Genomic DNA, 19,617 nt, shown 5'->3' with positions numbered 1-19,617 from the left:
CCTTTCAGTTACCACTGTGTGACAATATTACCTAGATGTGTTATGAACTGCTGTGTGCTTCGAAGACTTAGCTTTCCCAAGACACGCATTAATGATGCAGATGACTCAGCAGAACATTTTGACATCTGGTCTGGTCTACTGTAAAATAATTGACCAAAATTTGTGACACTGCTGCCGCAACTGCACCTGATCATTCTATCAACATCAAAAGAATGGTGGAGGATTTTTTTATTTTTTTTTAATGTTATAAAGACAACAGTTTTATTATTAAAGACCAACGTTGCTTGCAGAAGTAATGTAAGCATGGATGTCTAAATAGACGTGTATATGTATTACTCAAACCTTCCACTTTGCTGCTGATTCATCAGTATTGCACAAAGTGATTGTAATCTGCACTTTAGTTACCTAGCTATTATTTAATTGTTTTGGGACTGCGGCCGATTCGAAGCTCTGTGATGACCTTGCTTTTTGCTGTGAATGTCAATGGCTCTTTTTAGTGCATTGTCTGGAACAAGATCCGATATACTCATGTCAGAATGATCACAGCCAATTTTTGAACATAGGGCACATTTACCCTTCTGAAGTTTGTTTTCAATCATCCTTTCAGTTGCTTCTCTCTCATACGTGTGACCAGATAATTTTTTTTCACTGGGTTCACCACCTCCAACTGTGTTATAGGACAAGTGAAATTCACAGTGCTCTGGGTGACGGCGATCTCCTTGTCTTCATCTTCCAAAGCTTTGTCTGCAGGTTCCAGTGACACACCCATATGTTTTCTCAGGTCTCTTAGCTGTTCTTTAAACTGGACATATTTATCGTCCTGCCTCAGGGCCTCCTCTGTATTATTCTTCTGAAGCGCAGTGTATCTCTCGTGTACAAGCTCTCTTAAATCAAGGATCTCATCCGGTGTGTCATGTTTTAACTTAAGTATGGTCTCCTCAACTGCATCTATATATTGGTTTAAATCTCTGTTCAATGCAGCCTATTCAAACATGACGGATTCCATGCTGCCCAAAAGTTCCCTGTCTCAGTCTGTCTGAAGCAGATGTAATGCCACTCCAGTTGTAATATCCATTCCTGTGTCAATTCTTCAGGGATGAGAGGGAGGTTGCCACAGAGGTGAAGGAGATTAAAGATGCAGCATGAGCAGACATGGTTTAATAATGTAGAGTTCATTGACAGCGCAGTTGGGCTTAAGGCAGCTAAGTTATTGGTGGCTTGTTTTGTGGTGGTCCAAACAAACCAAGCACTTCAGCCACAAAAGTGGCCCTCCTTGTCACTAGAGTGCTTGGTTTGTTAAACATCTGTGGTACCACAAAGCCCTGTTGAACAGCACAGAGGAGTGCATAAATGCTTTTAAAACGGATTTTGAGGGCTTTTCCCCCGGATCATACCTTTGCACAGGCTGCAGAGAACAATTAAGACGGTCGTTTCACCTATATCCTGTGTGTGTGCTGATATCTGGACATTATACCCTGTTGCAGTGCACATGTGCTGATAGAGATTCATTGACTGTTGAGAGAACAGCGCCATCTTGTGGCTGAAATGAGCAACAGCCCTGCTTTCTACTATAATACTTAACCCTTGATGGAAACCTCTGCAGGACATTGGAACACTACCAAATTCCTGTGCACAGGTCAGCCCAGGACTGAGTGGATAAATATGGTAACGTTACCAGGGATAATATTGGTGCACCAAATGTTGAGATGGATGTTAATGTTATGTGATTTACCTAAGAATTGATTTATTAATATTGAAGGTGTGACATTCAGTGTTAGTGGTACCACTGCAATTCAAGTTAACTCAGCAGTAGATGCTAAAAGTGGGGCGCCTGATCCATAGGAAATAGCACGCTACCCCAAACACCTGAATAAGAAGTAGCCCTCTAGTGGGCGCGGTAGTGACCGTAAGAGTCTTGATGGGTTATTATTGATGGTTTTTGCATCATCACCAGTCAGATATTGTTAACGCGAAAGTAGTAACTGTGATTACCAGTGTGCCTTATTAGACAATGTGCATTGAAGATGTTATCGTTATGCCTTATACTCACCAGGTGTATGTCATATGTTAAATGCTATTGTGCTCTATGCTGATCAGATGCATTATTTTGTCATTACTATTGAGCTGAAGGGGTCAGTGGGGCGGTGTCTTACCGAAACTATCCTTACCGTATTCTCAATAAATCCAAGTTGTTTGACCAATCCTTGTCCCTTTCATTGAAGTATTTATCTCCTGACCACCGGATATCCGAACAGAAAAGAACCTGACTCGTGTCTGGAGGACAAGGTAAGGGAAGGATTCCCATCAGTACTCGACCACCACACATCAATATCTTACAAAAGGGTGGGTGGGAGGTCCCAAGGACAAATCCATCTTGCACCACTTTTCTTTTCTGCCACTGCTGTGTGGCAATGTTTCCTAGATGTGCTATAAACTGCCGTGTGTTTGTGTCTCATTGCTCTGTCGCTTCTCATCCAGCTCATCCAATATACGTTGGGGAAGTAACAGTACATCACATGACGTGTTTTAGGACATCCAAGTAAAGTAGTTAAAATGTCTGTCAGCATGTTCTTCTTAACTTGCAGACTACTCCATTGTTTTAGACTAGGCAAAGGGATTATTGTCCACTAGTCCTGTATGAATGTACATCACACCAGGAGGTCTCATGTATTAAGATAGGGAAAAGGTCCGCAGACAGAGCTCTATGTTTAAAGACAGTAGACTGCATTGTATATTTAAATGTAATGTGTCTGGATTGTGATCTCTCCTATTTAAACAAACTCTGCTGTATAGCCACAGAACAATACCTATCCTTCATTATATCAAAAGTGGCTCATCTGCTATCCCTTTGTCTGAATGTTTACCTGTGAAAAGGTAAACACAGAAAAGGACAAATTGCTGATGAGGTCATTTTGGGCTTAAAAGAGAGCTCCAGAGGACAGCAAATTGGCATTCACTACCCAGTGATAGCTGAAGTCAGGCTGGTGTTGAGATCCAGATCTCTGCCCTGACAGGAAAGGGCCAATCGGTCCCTGGAGTATTGCCTTTGCCTTGATCAACCTCTCCAGGTCTTGGGAAGCTATGTGTCCGACAAAAGCGGAGGGACAGTAACTCAGAATCACTTCCTTACTGGTGGCCTCAAAGGAGAGAGGGGGAGAAGCTTGAATGGATAGACAGCAGTCCCTGAGTGTGGCTAGGATACTGGTGAGGTGTTTTCATTATACCCTGTATATTGTCTGTGTCAGACTGTAGTGTTATTTGCTGCAGGTTATTATTCAAATACGTTTATTGCTGTTTGGTGCTACCATTTTGTTAAATAAACTTTTTTATTTTATTTTGGATATTTGTCTGGGTGACTTTGAACTGTGCATAGGCACGGGGTAGGCCAGCTGTGTGGCACATAGGGTTACCATCAAGTCAGTATCTTTACACTTAGCAACTTGGATGCAGGACTAACTCCAATCACTAGTGAGGATAATGAAGGGGAAGGTGTTGTCGGTGTAGATTACAGGTGCTGGGAACTAGCTGAGTTAGGATAGCTAGCTGATGCTATTTTTTTAGCATAAGTTTCTGATTTTCCCAAAAGCTTTCCATGAACTCTCTTTAAATGGTGTAACATGGATGAGGTTTCTAGATGGTTAAGGACCCTACCTCTACTGATTGTGGCTTTACAAACGCTACAAATGTTGTCTGAATTTAGGTAAAAATAATTCCTCACATGAGAGGTGCATTTTTTGGTTTTATGCCCAATGACCTTCTTTTTATCACGTGTAAGAACTGCTTCCACTGGTGCAGGACTTACTCAAACAACATCCTCATCATCAAAATCATCCACACATTTGCAGAAATGGTGAAAGGAGGTTTCTATATGAGTACAGTATCAGAAAGGTCAGGCTTAGACATAGCACTCGTGTATAGACTCTCCTCAGGTATTTGAATAATTTCCGAACATACAGTTTCTTCTACTGCCTTACTGTTTTTTTTTCAGCTCAGCTTTTACACATGATATATTTATGAGTGAGCAATGGCACTGGAGACTGCAGAGTGACAAAAACTTTGCAACCCTTTCTGTTTCTATGTGAGTAATGGCAGAGAGCAATGTCACTGAAAAGTGACAAGAATGCTGCCATCCCTCCTGTTTCTGTGTGAGCAATGGCACAGAGCAATATCACAGGAGACTGAAAAGAAAACTGTCACCCCTCCAGTTTCTGTGGGAGCAATAGCACAGAACAATGTCACTGGAGACTGAAAAGATAACAGCCACCCCTCCAGTTTGTCAGCAACGGCACAGAGCAATGGCAATGGAGACTGAAGAGAGACAAAAACACTGCTACCCCTTCTGTTTTTGTGTGAGCAAAGGCACAGAGCAATGGCACTGGAGACTGAAGAGAGACAAGAACACTGCTACCCATTCAGTTACTGTTTAAGCAATGGCACAGAACAATGGACGGGAGAGTGACAAGAAGACTGCCACCCCTCCTGCTTCTGTTTGAGCAATCGCACAGAACATTGTCACTGGAGACTGAAAAGATAACAGCCACCCCTCCAGTTTGTCTGTCAGCAACGGCACAGAGCAATGGCAATGGAGACTGAAGAGTGACAAGAACACTGCTACTCCTTTTGTTTCAGTGTGAGCAATGGCACAGAGCAATGACACTGGAGACTGACAATAACATTTCTACCCTTTCTGCTTCTGTGTGAGCAATGGCAAGTGGAGAGTGACAAGAACACTGATATCCCTGTTTTTATATGGCACAGATCAATGGCATTGGAGACTGACGAGTGATAAGAACACTGCTACCCCATCTGTCTCTGTATGACCAATTGCACAGAGCAATGACACTGGAGACTGACTAGAACATTACCACTCCTCCAGTTTCTGTGTGAGCAATGGCACAGAACAATGTCACTGGAGACAAAAAGAACCCTGCTACCTCTACTCTTTCTGTGGAGCAATGGCACAGAGCAATGGTGCTGGAGACTGAAGAGAGACAAGAACTCTGCTACCCCTTCTGTTTCTGTGTGAGAAATGGCACAGAGCAATGACACTGGAGAATGGAGAGTGACAAAAACACTGCTACCCCTTCTGTTTCTGTGTGAGCAATGACACTGTAGACTGAAGAGAGACAAGAACACTGCTACCCCTTCTGTTTTTGTGTGAGCAAAGGCACAGAGCAATGGCACTGGAGACTGAAGAGAGACAAGAACACTGCTACCCCTTCAGTTACTGTTTAAGCAATGGCACAGAACAATGGCCGGGAGAGTGACAAGAAGCCTGCCACCCCTCCTGCTTCTGTTTGAGCAATCGCACAGAACAATGTCACTGGAGACTGAAGAGTCACAGGAACACTGCTACTACCTTTTGCGGAAGATTGTAGAAATCTGAGCGCAGAGATGCTGCAGGGAATGTGTCTCCGTATAAGTATAAGTTTAGGATAAATAGAGGAGCTTCAGATCACGCCGGAGACATGCCTGGGAGCATGACTTTACCGGGGTCCAGGAGATAGTTGACTGGAACAGGTGAGTAGATACTAGAATAGTCAGGAATAGAATCAGGTCTGGTACACGGGATATCAACACAGGAGAAGAGTCAAAGCAGAGCCGAGTCGGTATACAGGGAAATCCAAAGAAGAGTAGACAGGAATGGAAACAGTCTGGTACACGGGGATACACTAAGCCGGCAGGAAACATAAAGAACAGGTAACAGGGAAAACACAAAGGAGCAGAACACTATGGTAAATGTATTACCGGCAATCCTGCAGAGGATTAGCCGGCTATTTAAGGAGAGTAGAACCAATAGGCTGCAAGTGATAATGGGGAGGCCAGGTGAGTAGGCTCAGAGAAACAAGCTGGCCAGGTGAGTCACTACATAGTAATTAACAGCATGGTTGAGGGGAGATTCTGACAGAGAGCAGGCCTAACTGACGCTATCGAAGTACCTATCTAATCTATCTAGCTAATCTATCTGCCTATCTAATCTACCCAAACTAATCTATCTAATCTATCTAAGAACTAAACTAACTACCTATCTAAACACCCAATGTGGCTATCTAGAGCTACCTACCTAACTACCTACCTACCTATCCCTAACTATCTATCTACCTATCTAGTTACTCTGACAGAGAGCCTGAGCACTGGAGACTGACAAGAACACTGCCATCCCTCCTGTTTCTGTGTGTGCAGTGGCATAGGAAAATGTCACTGGAGATTGCAGACTGACAAGAACGCTGCTACCTCTTCTGTTTCTGTTTAAGTATTAGTATCGGAGAGTGACAAGAACACTGCTACCCCTTCTGTTTCTGTTTGAGCAATGGCCCAGGAGAGTGACAAGAACACTGCTACCACTTCTGTTTCTGTGTGAGCAATGGCACATAGCAATGGCAAGGGAGACTGTAGAGTGACAAGAACACTGCTACTCCTTCTGTTTCTGTGTGAGAAATGGCACGTAGCAATGCCATTGGAGACTGGAGAGTGACAAGAACACTGTCACCACTCCTGTTTCTGTGTGAGCAATGGCACAGAGCAATGTACTGGAAACTGACAAGAACTCTGCCTCCCCTCCTGATTCTGTGTGAACAATGGCACAGAGCAATGGCACTGGAGACTGAGGAAAACACTACCATATCTCCTGTTTCTGTGTGAGCAATGGGACAGAGCAATGTCACTGGAGACTGAAAAGAACACTGCCACTTCCTCCTGTCTCTGGCACTGGAGACTGGAGAGTGACAACCCACTGCTACCTCTTCTGTTTCTGTGTGAGCAATGGCACAGAGCAATTTCATTTTAGACTGGAAAGTGACAAGAACACTGCCACCACTCCTGTTTCTGTGTGAGCAGTGGCACAGAACAATGTCACTGGAGACTGGCAAAAACACTGTCTTCCTTCCTATTTCTGTGTGAGCAATGGCACAGAGCAATATCTCTGGAGACTGATAAGAAAACTACCACCCCTCCTGTTTCAGTGTGAGCAATGGCGGTGATGACTACATCTTGCCTCAATTTCAGTTCTGAGGATGCCGGGAAGTTCCGTATTTGTGGTGTTCATGGAGGGGGGAGGGGATGCTTGGTTTTCGGAAAACCAAGCTTGAGCATCCCTAACCATAAACAAACAAGCAGCGAGCTCTCATGGATGCTGTTCACGTAGAGTTGATTTATTGTGTTGATTCTGAAGTCAAACAGACAGCGATTTTTTGGGATACATTGTTGATTCAGAGCTGAATTACTATATCAGGTCGCAAACTATGCACAGCTTATAGCTGCAAAGTAGCTGATTGAACAGCTCAGTGGATCAAGCCAATCAAATACTCAAATAATGCGAAAACAGCAATATACAACGGGTATAGATCTCAAAGTAAAAAGAAAAAAGAAGAAGGATGTTTCCAACAAGTGTGTACCAATATTTAGATCTATAGACCCATATCTATGGAAGGGTCTGATTGTTTATAATACATCTATATATTTTTTTCTTCATTCACGACTCTTTCCTATCAGTTTTAATATTCTTAATATAATCTTTGAAATAAAGGCTTTTTGCCAAAGGATGAGATAACAAAAATTTATTTTTAATCAGGTAAGATAATAAATTAATGGACTGGAGTTCCTTTTTTTCTTGTGTGTTTCCAACTCTAGTCTTGATGTTAATAATGTTTATATATATTTGGAAGAGCACCCCCTCAATAATAAAGTAAGAGAATATACCCTACTAATATGTTCAATGAAATGTAGGGATTCCTGATAACACTAGATCAGTGTATAATTAATACCTTCACTTAGTAGCCAAGTTTTTTATAATATTTTAATATTTCGCTTTTTAAGCACAGTATTATTTTAAAAGATATTCAGTAAAGGTTCATTTTTAATTTTGTCTATATTTGCCCAGGTTAGTCATCATTTGCCATATAACATACCTCTTTTAAATATCACCCCAGGAGTGCCTTATATAAAAGTCATTATTTTTTACTTTGCTTCTGCGCATATGAAATATGCATACATCACACATGTACAGTATTAAAAGCAGAGAGACATGATTATCAGAGAAAAGGTGAGGCACATGTCAGAGATAGATCTAAGAACAGATGAAGGAGGTATTTTGAAATGGGTAGTGCGGTTGATGACTTTGTAATGAGTGTGAGTGAATTAGATTCTTGAGGACATTGGGGAGCCAGTGTAGGGATTTGCAGAGTGTTGCATCAGATATGTAAATGCAGGAGAGTAAGAGAAGAGGAAGATCGGTCTTGCCGGCATTCAGAATAGTTTGAAGCCACAAGAGGATTTTCAAGTACAAAAAGGTTGCAATAGTTGAGGACGGAGATAATATTAAATGGATAAAGGCTTTGATTGCATCTTTTGTAAGAAATGGGCATACTATATCAATATTTTGAGGGTGGAGGTTACAGGACTGACAGAGTCTAAGGTGACACCAAGGTAACGGGATTCAGAGGAGTTTGTGGTGTTGTTGAAAGTGAGAGAGATTTAAGGACTGGTTGTGACTGTGGGAGGAGGAAAAATAATAACATCTGTTTTGAACATTTTGAACTTCAGGTAGTATTGTGACTTGGTGAAAATAACAAAGATACAATTGGATCCACAATATAGTAGACAAAAGGTCAATGGAGGAAAAGTAGATGTGGCTGTGATCAGTGTGGAGTGGGTAGTAGAAGCTGAAAGAACAGAGTCTTGTGTGATCCCAACATATAGTGTGAGTTGCAGGAAGGATGTGTCAGAGGTAGAGACACTGTAGGATTGGTTGGCTATTTAGGGAGTGGCCCAGGAAAAACTGTGTCACAAAGGCCAGTGGGGTTAAGGAGAACGGGGTGATCCATGGAGTTGTAAGCAGGAAGGTCTAGAAGGCTATGGAGAACTGACTCACAAATTTTGCTGCAAGTAGAACATTGAACACTTGAACACTTGTGTGAGATCAGTCTCATATGAATGTTGGGGGTGGAAGCCAAAATACAGAGTCAAGAAGGTCGTGCTCTTTGTCCTCTTGTGATTGGTGGTGTGAAGAGTTTGGGTGGTAACAGGGGTGGAAGCAGAGCATGACATCAGTGGTCTCCCAACTGCGGTGATGGTGCTATTCAGACTGTGTTGAAGAGTTGCTAGAACAATAGTTAGAAAACAGGGAGAGACCCCCTCCTGATATTAGATAAGGTTCTGACTCTCCTCTTTTTAACCCCTTCCACTCTTTTTTGATGTCACAGAGTCCACAGCTGTTTCACACTTCTTGTGAGCTGCCTCCCCCTCCCTGGACACCACAGCAATAACAGATCTGGCCAACGGGCGGCATTTAATAACAGAGTGGGCCACAGTTGTTCAGTTGGCCCACTGAGGACAGACCGGTTTGGCACGATATTTCCAATATAAGGCCTGGGTCTGTCATACTTTGGAATTGACACACAGGCCATTTTCATTCATTCTGTTGCGGCTCAGGTAGGAACAATTTGTCTGTCATCTATCAGGGTTATTTTCCCCATCATAAAGATAGTAAAGATTATTTTTAATCCATGTTTGTGTCCTTATTTAATATTACTTAAATGTTCAGTACTACATGTTTCAGCGAGCCTTGGCTGCCAGGGTATACTGGCACTTGTAGTTATACAAGCATCTGCATGCTCAAGCAGTTCATGGCTGCCAGAATTTGCTCGGAATTCTCTCTGAACTGGTGTTGGAGCACATTATGACAGCATGATGTAGATCTCCTTGTTATAGCATAACCAGCCCAATCTGGCATAGCTTGGTGCTATGCCAGAACACAATGCTTTTTGTGCTCCCATCACCAGCACAGGCTAAAAGGACCGTTTTAGGAAAAAGCAAGTCTTTTTTAAATTTATGTAAACCTTTATACTTAAATTGCAGTCATCATCAAATATTTGAAGACTCGCTTACCTTTACTGCTGCCACATCAAGATAATGACATAATATTAATATGGATTCTGATTGCTCCCTCATCAACACTCCCTCTCCTGTCTGTAATCACAATTTACCACCAGTGGCAGAACTACTACTCTACTACTATACTTACAATTACCTACTATAATTACATCTACAACTCAGTATAAGCACTATTTTCTTTCTTGCCACACTGTGTGAATAAATATCTGACAATCCCACCTGATTCCCAAATAGGAATGGGGATCTACCACTCTTAAATAATTACTACTTTAGACATCCTGTACAGAAACACTAGTTTCAAATTATTATACTTTAAAAATAATCTGTGTTACGGATTGGTTTCCAGGGCTTCAAATCCACATACCTTTCTTTTTGCTGTCATCTCTTTTTTCTCCATTTGTTTGGAACATAGCTTCAGAGTTTCTATTCTTTGTTTTGACTCCATTATTTTTTGTTGGAAGGTCGCTTTTATTACCTATAAGACAAGAAAATTAAATTAATCATAATTTCAGAAACAAAACCAATTTTGTAGTAGAACATTGAATTCATTTGCCCAGTGGTCACTAAAGCTTCATTCTGCAGCTCCCTTCATCTATTATTGCATGCCATGGAAATCCTCATCATCATCACCATTTATTTATATAGCGCCACTGATTCCGCAGCGCTGTACAGAGAACTCACTCACATCCGTCCCTGCCCCATTGGGGCTTACAGTCTAAATTCCCTAACACACAGACAGACACAGAGACAAGGGTCAATTTGTTAGAAGCCAATTAACCTGCCAGTATATTTTTGGAGTGTGGGACACAAACATGGGGAGAACATACAAACTCCTCACAGATAAGGCCATGGCCCCAGTGCTGTAAGGCAGAAGTCCTAACCACTTAGCCACTGTGCTGCCCATGGCAGGTAGACTACAAGCTGTGCACAAAAGAAGTGGAAGTAGGGTTTCTACCTACTATTCTCTTGTCACTTACTTTTTGCCAATAATAATTTGGGATTTTTTTGCACTGAATATACTTTACAATATTGGGTTTCATAAGATGGCACATATACATTGATACAAAACTACAAAAGGTTGTGTGGACATAGGCCAGGGTGGAACTCTGTGTAGTGGAGAGAGAGGAATTACAGTTATAAGAATTAAACAATAACATAATTGTGGAGAATAAGGCCTAATCATAACTGCAGTGTAAATATGTTATATCAAATGATAAATTCAGTTACTAAGGTATAAAATGTCAGAGGGTCTGGTATATGTTTACCTGGTCCTTCAGCCCACCTCTATGTTAAAAGATAGCAGCAACACTTTCAGGGAAAGCTGAGCAGCTTCAAAGGCCCCTGGGGTGAACTGCATCCTGAATAAGAGAGTTTTTTGACACCTCACGAGACTTTGGACAGACAGGAGGGAGACGTTCACAGCAAGGAGACCACATGATGAATAGCTGTATTTTATGTAGACAAAGGTAATGCATGAAGGTTCTCAATGCATGTATATAGAAATATGAACTTCAAAGAAAATACCTTTATAATTCATATTTTAGGAAATCCGTGTGTCACTCAATACTGATGGGCAGATGCCACAACGGGGTTGGGAATTATGGGTACTAGTGGTACCAGGGAAAAGTTGTAGTCACATGTCTTTGAGAAAGGTATGTCAAATTTTAATATTCCCATCATGTTTGGCATTTAAATGAGCGGGAGATTATGACTGGTTTATTGACGGGGGAATCATGTTTCTGGGAAATATCTGAGAAAAGTTAAGACAGGTCACAATTTAGGAATAGTTTTGAACAAACCCTAGGTGACACTCAAGGAACATTTCTGCCCCCATATTAGCATCCACACTGCCCTTCTGAATGCCATCCCATTTGCTTTTGCTTAAAAACCTGTGCTGTGAAGGGACAAACTGTCAGTCTTTTGGGAAATCAATCATCATTGATAAGCTGTCCATCTACAAGCCAATTTCCCTTGGCGCAGAATATACCACTTATCTGTGTCACACATTGCACCAGCTAACCTGCATTTTATCACTTTTCTTACTTGTTTCCCTTGGTTCTCACTCCCTGCATTCAATTGCTGGTCTGATCAGAGCATACGCACACCTGGAGGTAAATGTATCAAAGTCCGAGTATGCCAGCGTGTTTAAATTGCAGCAAATCGCGGGTTTTTACCCGCGAGTTTTGAAAAAAAAACTTGAAATGTATCAAGCTGCGATTTTGACACTGATGTTCAAAATCGCTGGTCATCTCTGGCGATTTTGGGCGATGTAAACACTCCGGAGATTAGCTAACTCTCCTGTGTTTGCAAAACTCTCCTGTGTTGTATCAGTGTGTTTTAAACACATCACTGTTATACTGCCCCTGTCATACAGCTGCCGGAGCTCCGGCAGCTGTCAAAATGTTAAAGAACAGATAAAAGTTAAAAAAAAAAAAGCGTGGGGTCCCCCCTCTATTCCAGCTTAACCCTAGTGCTGCCTGACTAGTGCTGGTCCCAGGAAAATCGGGGAAAATTTTTGCGTGGGGTCCCCCCGATTTTCACTTTACCAGCACTAGGCAAACCAGCCAGGGTTGGCGGCACTATAGCAGTGGGACACACGACAGGGGTCCCCCTGCCATAATGACTAACCAACCCTAGACTGTTCAGCGCTGGGCTGAATTCCCTAGGGAGTGGGATCCGCCGAAAAAAAGAGCGCCCCCCCCCCCTAAAAAGAACCAGCCCAGTGCTGATAGCACTAGGGCTCTTCCTACTACCCATGGGCTGTGGCTAGTAGGGTAATACGGCGATAAAGATTGAAAAAAATAAACAGACGCCATTTTGTTTTGTGGAACTACAAGTCCCAGCCAGCCAGGTTGCCAAAAACAGTGTGGCCATGCTGCTGCTTGTATAACTACAAGCACCAGCATACCCACGGCAGCCAGGGCATGTTGGCACTTGGAGAACCACAAGTGCCAACATGCCCTGACATCCCTGGCTTGCGGAGGGTAAGTCTATCTAGAGCGGGGCTTCGAGGCCTATTTCAAACTCAGGCCCCATGACAATATGAAAGTTATACTCTGAATTTAATCCCTTTATTTTAAACTGTTTTGCTTGTGCATGAATGTCAATTGTTTATTAATTATTTCTCTAACCTGTAAACATTGCACTTTTTGTATATTAAATATAAAAATTTAATAGTGATGGCTTAATGCTCTTAAATGAATTCACTGCCTGTCTAGAACAGATATATTGCTTGACCATGCTAAACTTTTAAATGCTAAGGGGTGATTTGGGAATACATCTGTATACCAAGCCGAGTGTGTGCCTGCATGTACATTTCTGTCTTAGAGCCTTAAAGGTTTAAGCGTTAACCCTTTGATTGTTGGTGTGGGCCTTGCTAACTGTGTGTAACAAGGAGTGCTCATTGTTTTCCAGTGTGAGACAGTATATTGGGGTCTTATTGCACTTATTCAATAGGTGGTGGAAAACTGAAGTGGGTGTGGTTATGTAAGCGCTGTTCCGGGGCGATTCGCAAATCTGTAACCTGCGCGATAGGTGAGAGGAAGATTGAGTGCTGGAATAGTTTGTAACCCCATATAGTAGTAACACTTCCAAGTCACAAGTGTACAGAGTGCAGGTTGTGACAGGTAAAGGCAGTTGTTGTAGGGTGGGGTCTTCAATGGGCCTCTTGAGGTGCCACTGGCATTGTCGGGTTCTCCTCACCTCCAAGTCCCATAGCAGCCGCACCTCTCCACACAGTATTTTGCAACTGGATATAGGCCATAATAATCAGATATTCACGAGTTAAAGAGATTTCTGTAATTGTGATGAAAACATTGCTGCTGATTACTGTAAGAAATTATGTAGTTGCCTAAGGAATTATGCTTAAGCAGAAAACAGAGAGTAAGACTATTATATTCAACATATTTATTCAGCTATATATTATTGTGTACTGTGCACGTGCCATATGTTAGTAAGTTAATTTTTCTTCTTTCATTGTTTCAAAGTATAGATACAATTAGAGATGACAACTTCTTCTACTTCTGACTGATGCATTCCTAATTTCTAAATAAGCATGACTCATGAGTCATTCTCACTTATAGAAGAGAGGATCTGCTCAAGAGAGTGCAAGAAGTTTAAGATGTGTTTTTCATTTAACCTAAATAATTAAGAAATTCAATATTACACGAAAAAATCACCCTTGTATTTCCCCACGCTCTGTCTAGCATTTCAGTCCACATATTATTTTGCAGTGCTTCGGTCAGTCGCTATACGAAGAAACATTGCTTAGTGATATTTACTTGCTATTTTTCTGTATGCATGACATTGAACTTTCTGGAAAATAGGCTTTCACAAATAGGTGCCACAATTGTATATATAACACTATTTCAAAAGTTTATCTTAAATTATTTTCGAGAGATGTTAACTAATACTGACAGTTGATTTCAATGTAGATGTAACCCAAGTCTGAACATAAAATTAAAGACTAATACGTTTATAAAAGGACATCTTTGATACATTCAGAGGGATTGAATGTATCAAGCTGCGATTTTGAATGTCCCGCGATTCTCTCGGACGAGAATGAACTTGCGATTTTATGTAAAATCGCCGGAGATGAGTTATTTTAAAAATCGCTGGTTTCAAACTTGCAGCAAATCGTTGTACTGATTTTTCCCCACTCTAGCTATATAAATCTCCAAATGTATGAAACTGCAATTTTGCAAACCCGAATTTCAAATAAAAATAGACAGATACAACACATCACTGTTACACTGCCTGGCCATATGGTACAGCCGCAGGTCCGGGCGGCTGTCAAAAGTTTAAAAGTAGATGACTGTTTTAAAAAAAAAATGTGTGGGGTCCCCTTCTAAGCACTATTAACCCTAGTGTTGCCAGCCTACTGCTGGTTGCACAAAAACCGGGAAACAATTTGCCAGGGGTCCCCCGATTTTCATGCAACCGGCACTTGGCAAACCAGCTAGGGTGGTTGGCACTATAGCAGGAAGACAAGCAGATGACTGTTTTTTAAAAAAATGCATGGGGTCCCCCTTCTAAGCACTATTAACCCTAGTATTGCCAGTCTACTGCAAATATTGTGAAAAAATTTGCCTGGGGCCCCCCTGATTTTCATGCAACCAGCACTAGGCAAACCAGCCGGGGTGGTTGGCACTATAGTAGGGGGACACACAGCATGGGTCCCCCTGCCATAATGACAAACCAACCCCAGGCTGTACAGCGCTGGGTTGGATTCCCTAGGGCAGACCTGGGCAAACTCCGGCCCACGGGCCACATATGGCCCGCCAGCCTTCCGAATCCGGCCCGCCGGGTCTGCCCAGGAGATTTAATTAATTTTGCTGCCAGCCACAGGTTCTGGAAGGGATACGGAGCTGGTCGGCGATGCGCGTCCCTTCCAGAGCATCAGATCATGCCAGGGCCGGATACAGCGTAATCCCCTGCGCTGCTGCGTAGGGAGAAAGTGCGCACTGTCCATATACCTCTCCCGCCGCATTCACAGCAGCGCCGCGGAGGAGAGCACATAAGAGTATGGAAGAAGACAGTAAAAAGGTAAGTATTACCGTTACAGACAACATCATGCCGGGTGCAGTAGGGCTGAGGGGCAGCACGGCATGATGCGGATCACCACAGGACAGCGGGCATCATGCCGCGCTGCCCCTCAGCCCTGCTGTGCCCGGCATGATGTTGATTAAAGATGGACAGATGGATGGATAGAGCTCTGGTATAGTGGGGTAATATCTAGGTGGGGGTTCCAGTCACTGTGTTTATTGATGGTGGTACTGTGGGTCACTGTTTTTATTGATATTGGTACTGTGGGTCACTGTTTTTATTGATGGCTGTGCTGTGGGTCACTGTTTTTATTGATGGAGGTGCTAGTAACTTGTTCTCTTCTGTTTTTTATCTCTTCCCAGTAAGTTCTCCTGCCACTGCCATACTGCCAGCTGTTTCGTCCTCTGCTCCTGACCTTCAGACACTCTGCTTAAATCTGCCTAAACGTGAGTGATACCACCTATCATAGGGGATACTAATTTGCTGCCCATTTTGCCGGCACTGCAGTTACTATTGTGCTTCTCTTTGTTTGCTTACATCGCCAGCTGCTCCTGCCCCCCAAAAATGTCGTCTCACATAAAAAAAAGGAAAGTTGATTCTGAATGCCGTGTTTTCAACAAGACATGGACTGCTAAATATTTATTTACGGAAGTCAAAGGCAAAGCCGTTTGCTTAGTTTGTGGCACAGTTGTCGCTGTGTTGAAAGATTATAATCTGAATCGCCACTATGTGACCAAACATGAGGATAAATATAGGAACTTGTCTGACCAAGAGCGAGCAAAGGAGTCGGAGATTTTGCTATCCAAGCTGCAAACTCAACGAACACTTTTTACAAAACTTAGCACATCCAGAGATACAGCTACCAAAGCAAGTTATCTCATATCTCATAAAATAGCTAAACGAAGTAAACCGTTTTCTGACGGAGAGTTTATTAAAGAGTGTTTGGTGGACTCTGCTGAGCTAATATGTCCAGAGAAAAAGGATGCATTTGAGAACATCCCTCTGTCCCGGTGTACTGTGACGAGAAGGGTTGAAGACATTGCAGGAAATTTGGAGTTTCAGCTGAAGAACAGAGCGGTTACATTTTCCTTTTTTACCCTGGCTCTGGATGAGAGCTGCGATGTACGAGGCACTGCCCAGCTACTTATCTTCTTACGTGGGATCACTGCAGACTTCAAAATAACGGAGGAACTGGCAGCCATGCAGTCAATGAAAGGGACAACAACAGGGATTGATTTCCTAACAGAAGTAAATGCCTGTCTAGACAAGTTGGGACTGAAATGGGACAAACTTGTAGGTGTGACAACAGATGGTTGTCCAAATCTGACGGGGAGAAATGTTGGACTTTTGAAGAGAATGCAGGATAAAGTTACCGAAATTAACCCTGAGCAGAAATTGACATTTTTGCATTGTATTATACATCAGGAAATGTTGTGTAGGTCAGTATTAAAAATGAACCATGTTGTTGATGTTGTAACTAAAACCGTTAACTTCATCAGAGCAAGAGCACTGAATCACAGACAGTTTGTTGCACTATTGGAGGAAAATGAGTCTGAACATTGTGATATCAGCTACCACACAAATGTCAGGTGGCTGAGCCTGGGAAAAGTCCTGAAAGTTTTCTGGGACCTGAGAGAGGAGATCTGGCAGTTCTGTGAGAACAAGGGAAATGACATCCCTTAGCTTTCAGATGCAGACTGGCTGGCTGACCTTAGTTTTGCTGTAGACGTGACTTCTCAGATGAATGACCTGAATGTCAAACTGCAATGCAAGGGCCTTTTTGTGCATGAAATGTACAGCGCAGTGAAGGCTTTCATGAAAAAGTTGCAGCTTCTATCAAACCAAATGGGGGACAATATTCTCACTCACATGCCAACACTGAAGGAAGACAAACCATCAGCTGATCACCTCCACAGGTACTCATCCATGTTAGAAGCACTGCATGCTGAGTTTTCATTGCGATTTCAAGACTTCAAAAGACTTGAGAGTGAAATGGACATGGTTTCTTCTCCCTTCAGCTGCAATGTGGATAATGCACCCAGTGATGTTCAGATGGAACTCATTGACTTGCAGTCTGACACACTTCTGGCAGCGTACTTTAGGTCTGTCCCATTGCTTGAGTTTTACTCATCACTCAAAGAGGAGAACTTTCCACACATGAGGAGACATGCTCTGAAAATTCTAGTCCTCTTTGGATCTACCTACATATGTGAACAGACATTCTCAGTGATGAAGTTCAACAAATCCAGACACAGATCCTGTATCACTGATGACCACCTCTCAGCTGTCATTCGCATAGCCACCTCAGATATTCCGCCAGATTTCAGTGCACTTGTTCAAGCCCAAGACAGACTAGATTTCTCCCACTGAACAGATAAATGATTCTTATATATAATTTGCTGCATTTTATGATGGGCCCTTTATAATGGCCTTTTATAAATTTGGTTCGGCCCTCGAACACAGATCTGATTTTCCATGTGGCCCCCAAAAGAAATTAATTGCCCACCCCTGCCCTAGGGAGTGGGATCCACAAAAAAATATGTGTGGGCCCCCCTCTAGGAATAACCAGTCCAGTTCTGAAAGCACTAGAGCTATTCCTACACCCCGGGCGGTGGGTGTAGACTAGTAACGATGATAGATAAAAAAAAAAAAAAAAACGCCATTTTTGATTGTGGAACTATGCCCTAAACAGTCTGGGCATGCTGATGCTTGTAGAACTAGAAGCACAAATTAAATTGTAAGCGAAAACTGAAGTTTTGCAATATTTAATAAATAGGACCCTACATCTACAAACAAATAAATTTATAAGTGGAGTGATTCGAAGGACCTGAACACTGCATTTATTAAATATTTCTCAATACAAAATAGTGAACTGATTTTCCTGTGAAATTATTTTGTTTGCTATGCAGACATAACTGCAGCAATTGCACTCTGCATATTCAGGACCAGCTTACAATTGTTTGCCCGTAGTACGCTTCTTGTCTTCATCAACAAAGATCTGAATAGTCCCAGTTTCCATCGTGTTCTATCTATATTCAATAATTACAGTTATCCACATGCTGGTAAGCAATAACCAATTAATATAATACTTATACTTTGTATTTCATATTTATTGACAGTAAATTATTAGAATACATTTATAGTTCTAACAGACAGTATAAAATCTGGAATGAATAATAACAAGCCAAAATTTCTGAATAATATGCTTTTACAGGTCACAATTTAGTACTCTCAATAGCTGTGATTCTGATCTATGGCTTAAAAACATCCCCAATCCATATTATTATTATTATTATTATTTATTTATACAATGCCACTATATTACGCACTAGTTTCCAGAGAATATTGAATCATTCATATCAGTAACTGTCCCGTTTGAGCTTACAGTAGGGCCTGATACATTAAAGAGCGTAAATGCTGACACATGGCATATTTTCATGAAATTGTGCTGCGCTTGCCCAGAAACTAAATATACGCCAGGGACCGCAAGTGTATGTCATTCATCTTCGAGCGTAAAGGACTCTTATTACAGTATACAATTTTATGGGCGGAATGGGGAGGGGAATGTACATGTACAGTAATGGCGTGCCAAGCTCAAGCGCACACAGCAATGTCTGATTCAAGTTTTGGGTATCTCTAAGGTATGTGTTTTTCTGTTGTATCACTTGATTGCGTGTGACTGCTAGAACTAGGGATAATCACTGACCCCTGTGTTTTGGATTTGGTTTTGGTTGTAGATCTGTATTCTTTTGCAAAAATTGTAAAAAAATGCTAAAATCACATAATCTGACTCGTTTTTTGTTTCTACATTATTATTAACCCCAATAACATTATTTTCCTATCATTTCCAGTAAATTTTGATCACCTCACAGGTCACAATATTATTTGCATCCAGTTTAAGCCAAAGACTGCAGGGAGCTGGCTGGTTACTAATTGACAGAGCAACGGCACAAACACACAGCAGTTTATAGCACATGTATGAAATATTGCCACACAGCAGTGGCAGAAAAAAAAGTGGTACAAGATGGCATTGTCCTTTGGCCCTCCCACCCACCCATATGTTAGTTATTAAAAAGGACATGTAGAGTTTAACAAACCAAGCACTTCAGCGACAAGGCCTGCAACTTTTGTGGCTGAAGTGCTTGGTTTATTTGTGGCCTCCAAAAATAAGCTACAAATGGG

The 19,617-nt window shown here is 42.0% G+C and overlaps 1 protein-coding gene across 5 annotated transcripts in view; it reads right to left on the bottom strand.

Moving 5' to 3' along the window:
• The window catches only part of LOC142138765 (tubby-related protein 1-like), a 326,146-nt gene that overhangs the window by 149,422 nt on the left and 157,107 nt on the right, over positions 1 to 19,617 (bottom strand). For all 5 annotated transcript variants that reach the window (XM_075195705.1, XM_075195704.1, XM_075195708.1 and 2 more), the window contains exon 5: positions 10,256 to 10,366. In XM_075195705.1, coding sequence (XP_075051806.1) covers positions 10,256 to 10,366 — 111 coding nt within the window. The remainder of the gene's footprint in view (positions 1 to 10,255; positions 10,367 to 19,617) is intronic.

Source organism: Mixophyes fleayi, chromosome 2 (genome assembly GCF_038048845.1).
Source record: "Mixophyes fleayi isolate aMixFle1 chromosome 2, aMixFle1.hap1, whole genome shotgun sequence".
In the NCBI taxonomy this organism is placed as follows: domain Eukaryota; kingdom Metazoa; phylum Chordata; class Amphibia; order Anura; family Limnodynastidae; genus Mixophyes; species Mixophyes fleayi.
This window is presented reverse-complemented; position numbering and strand designations above follow the sequence as displayed.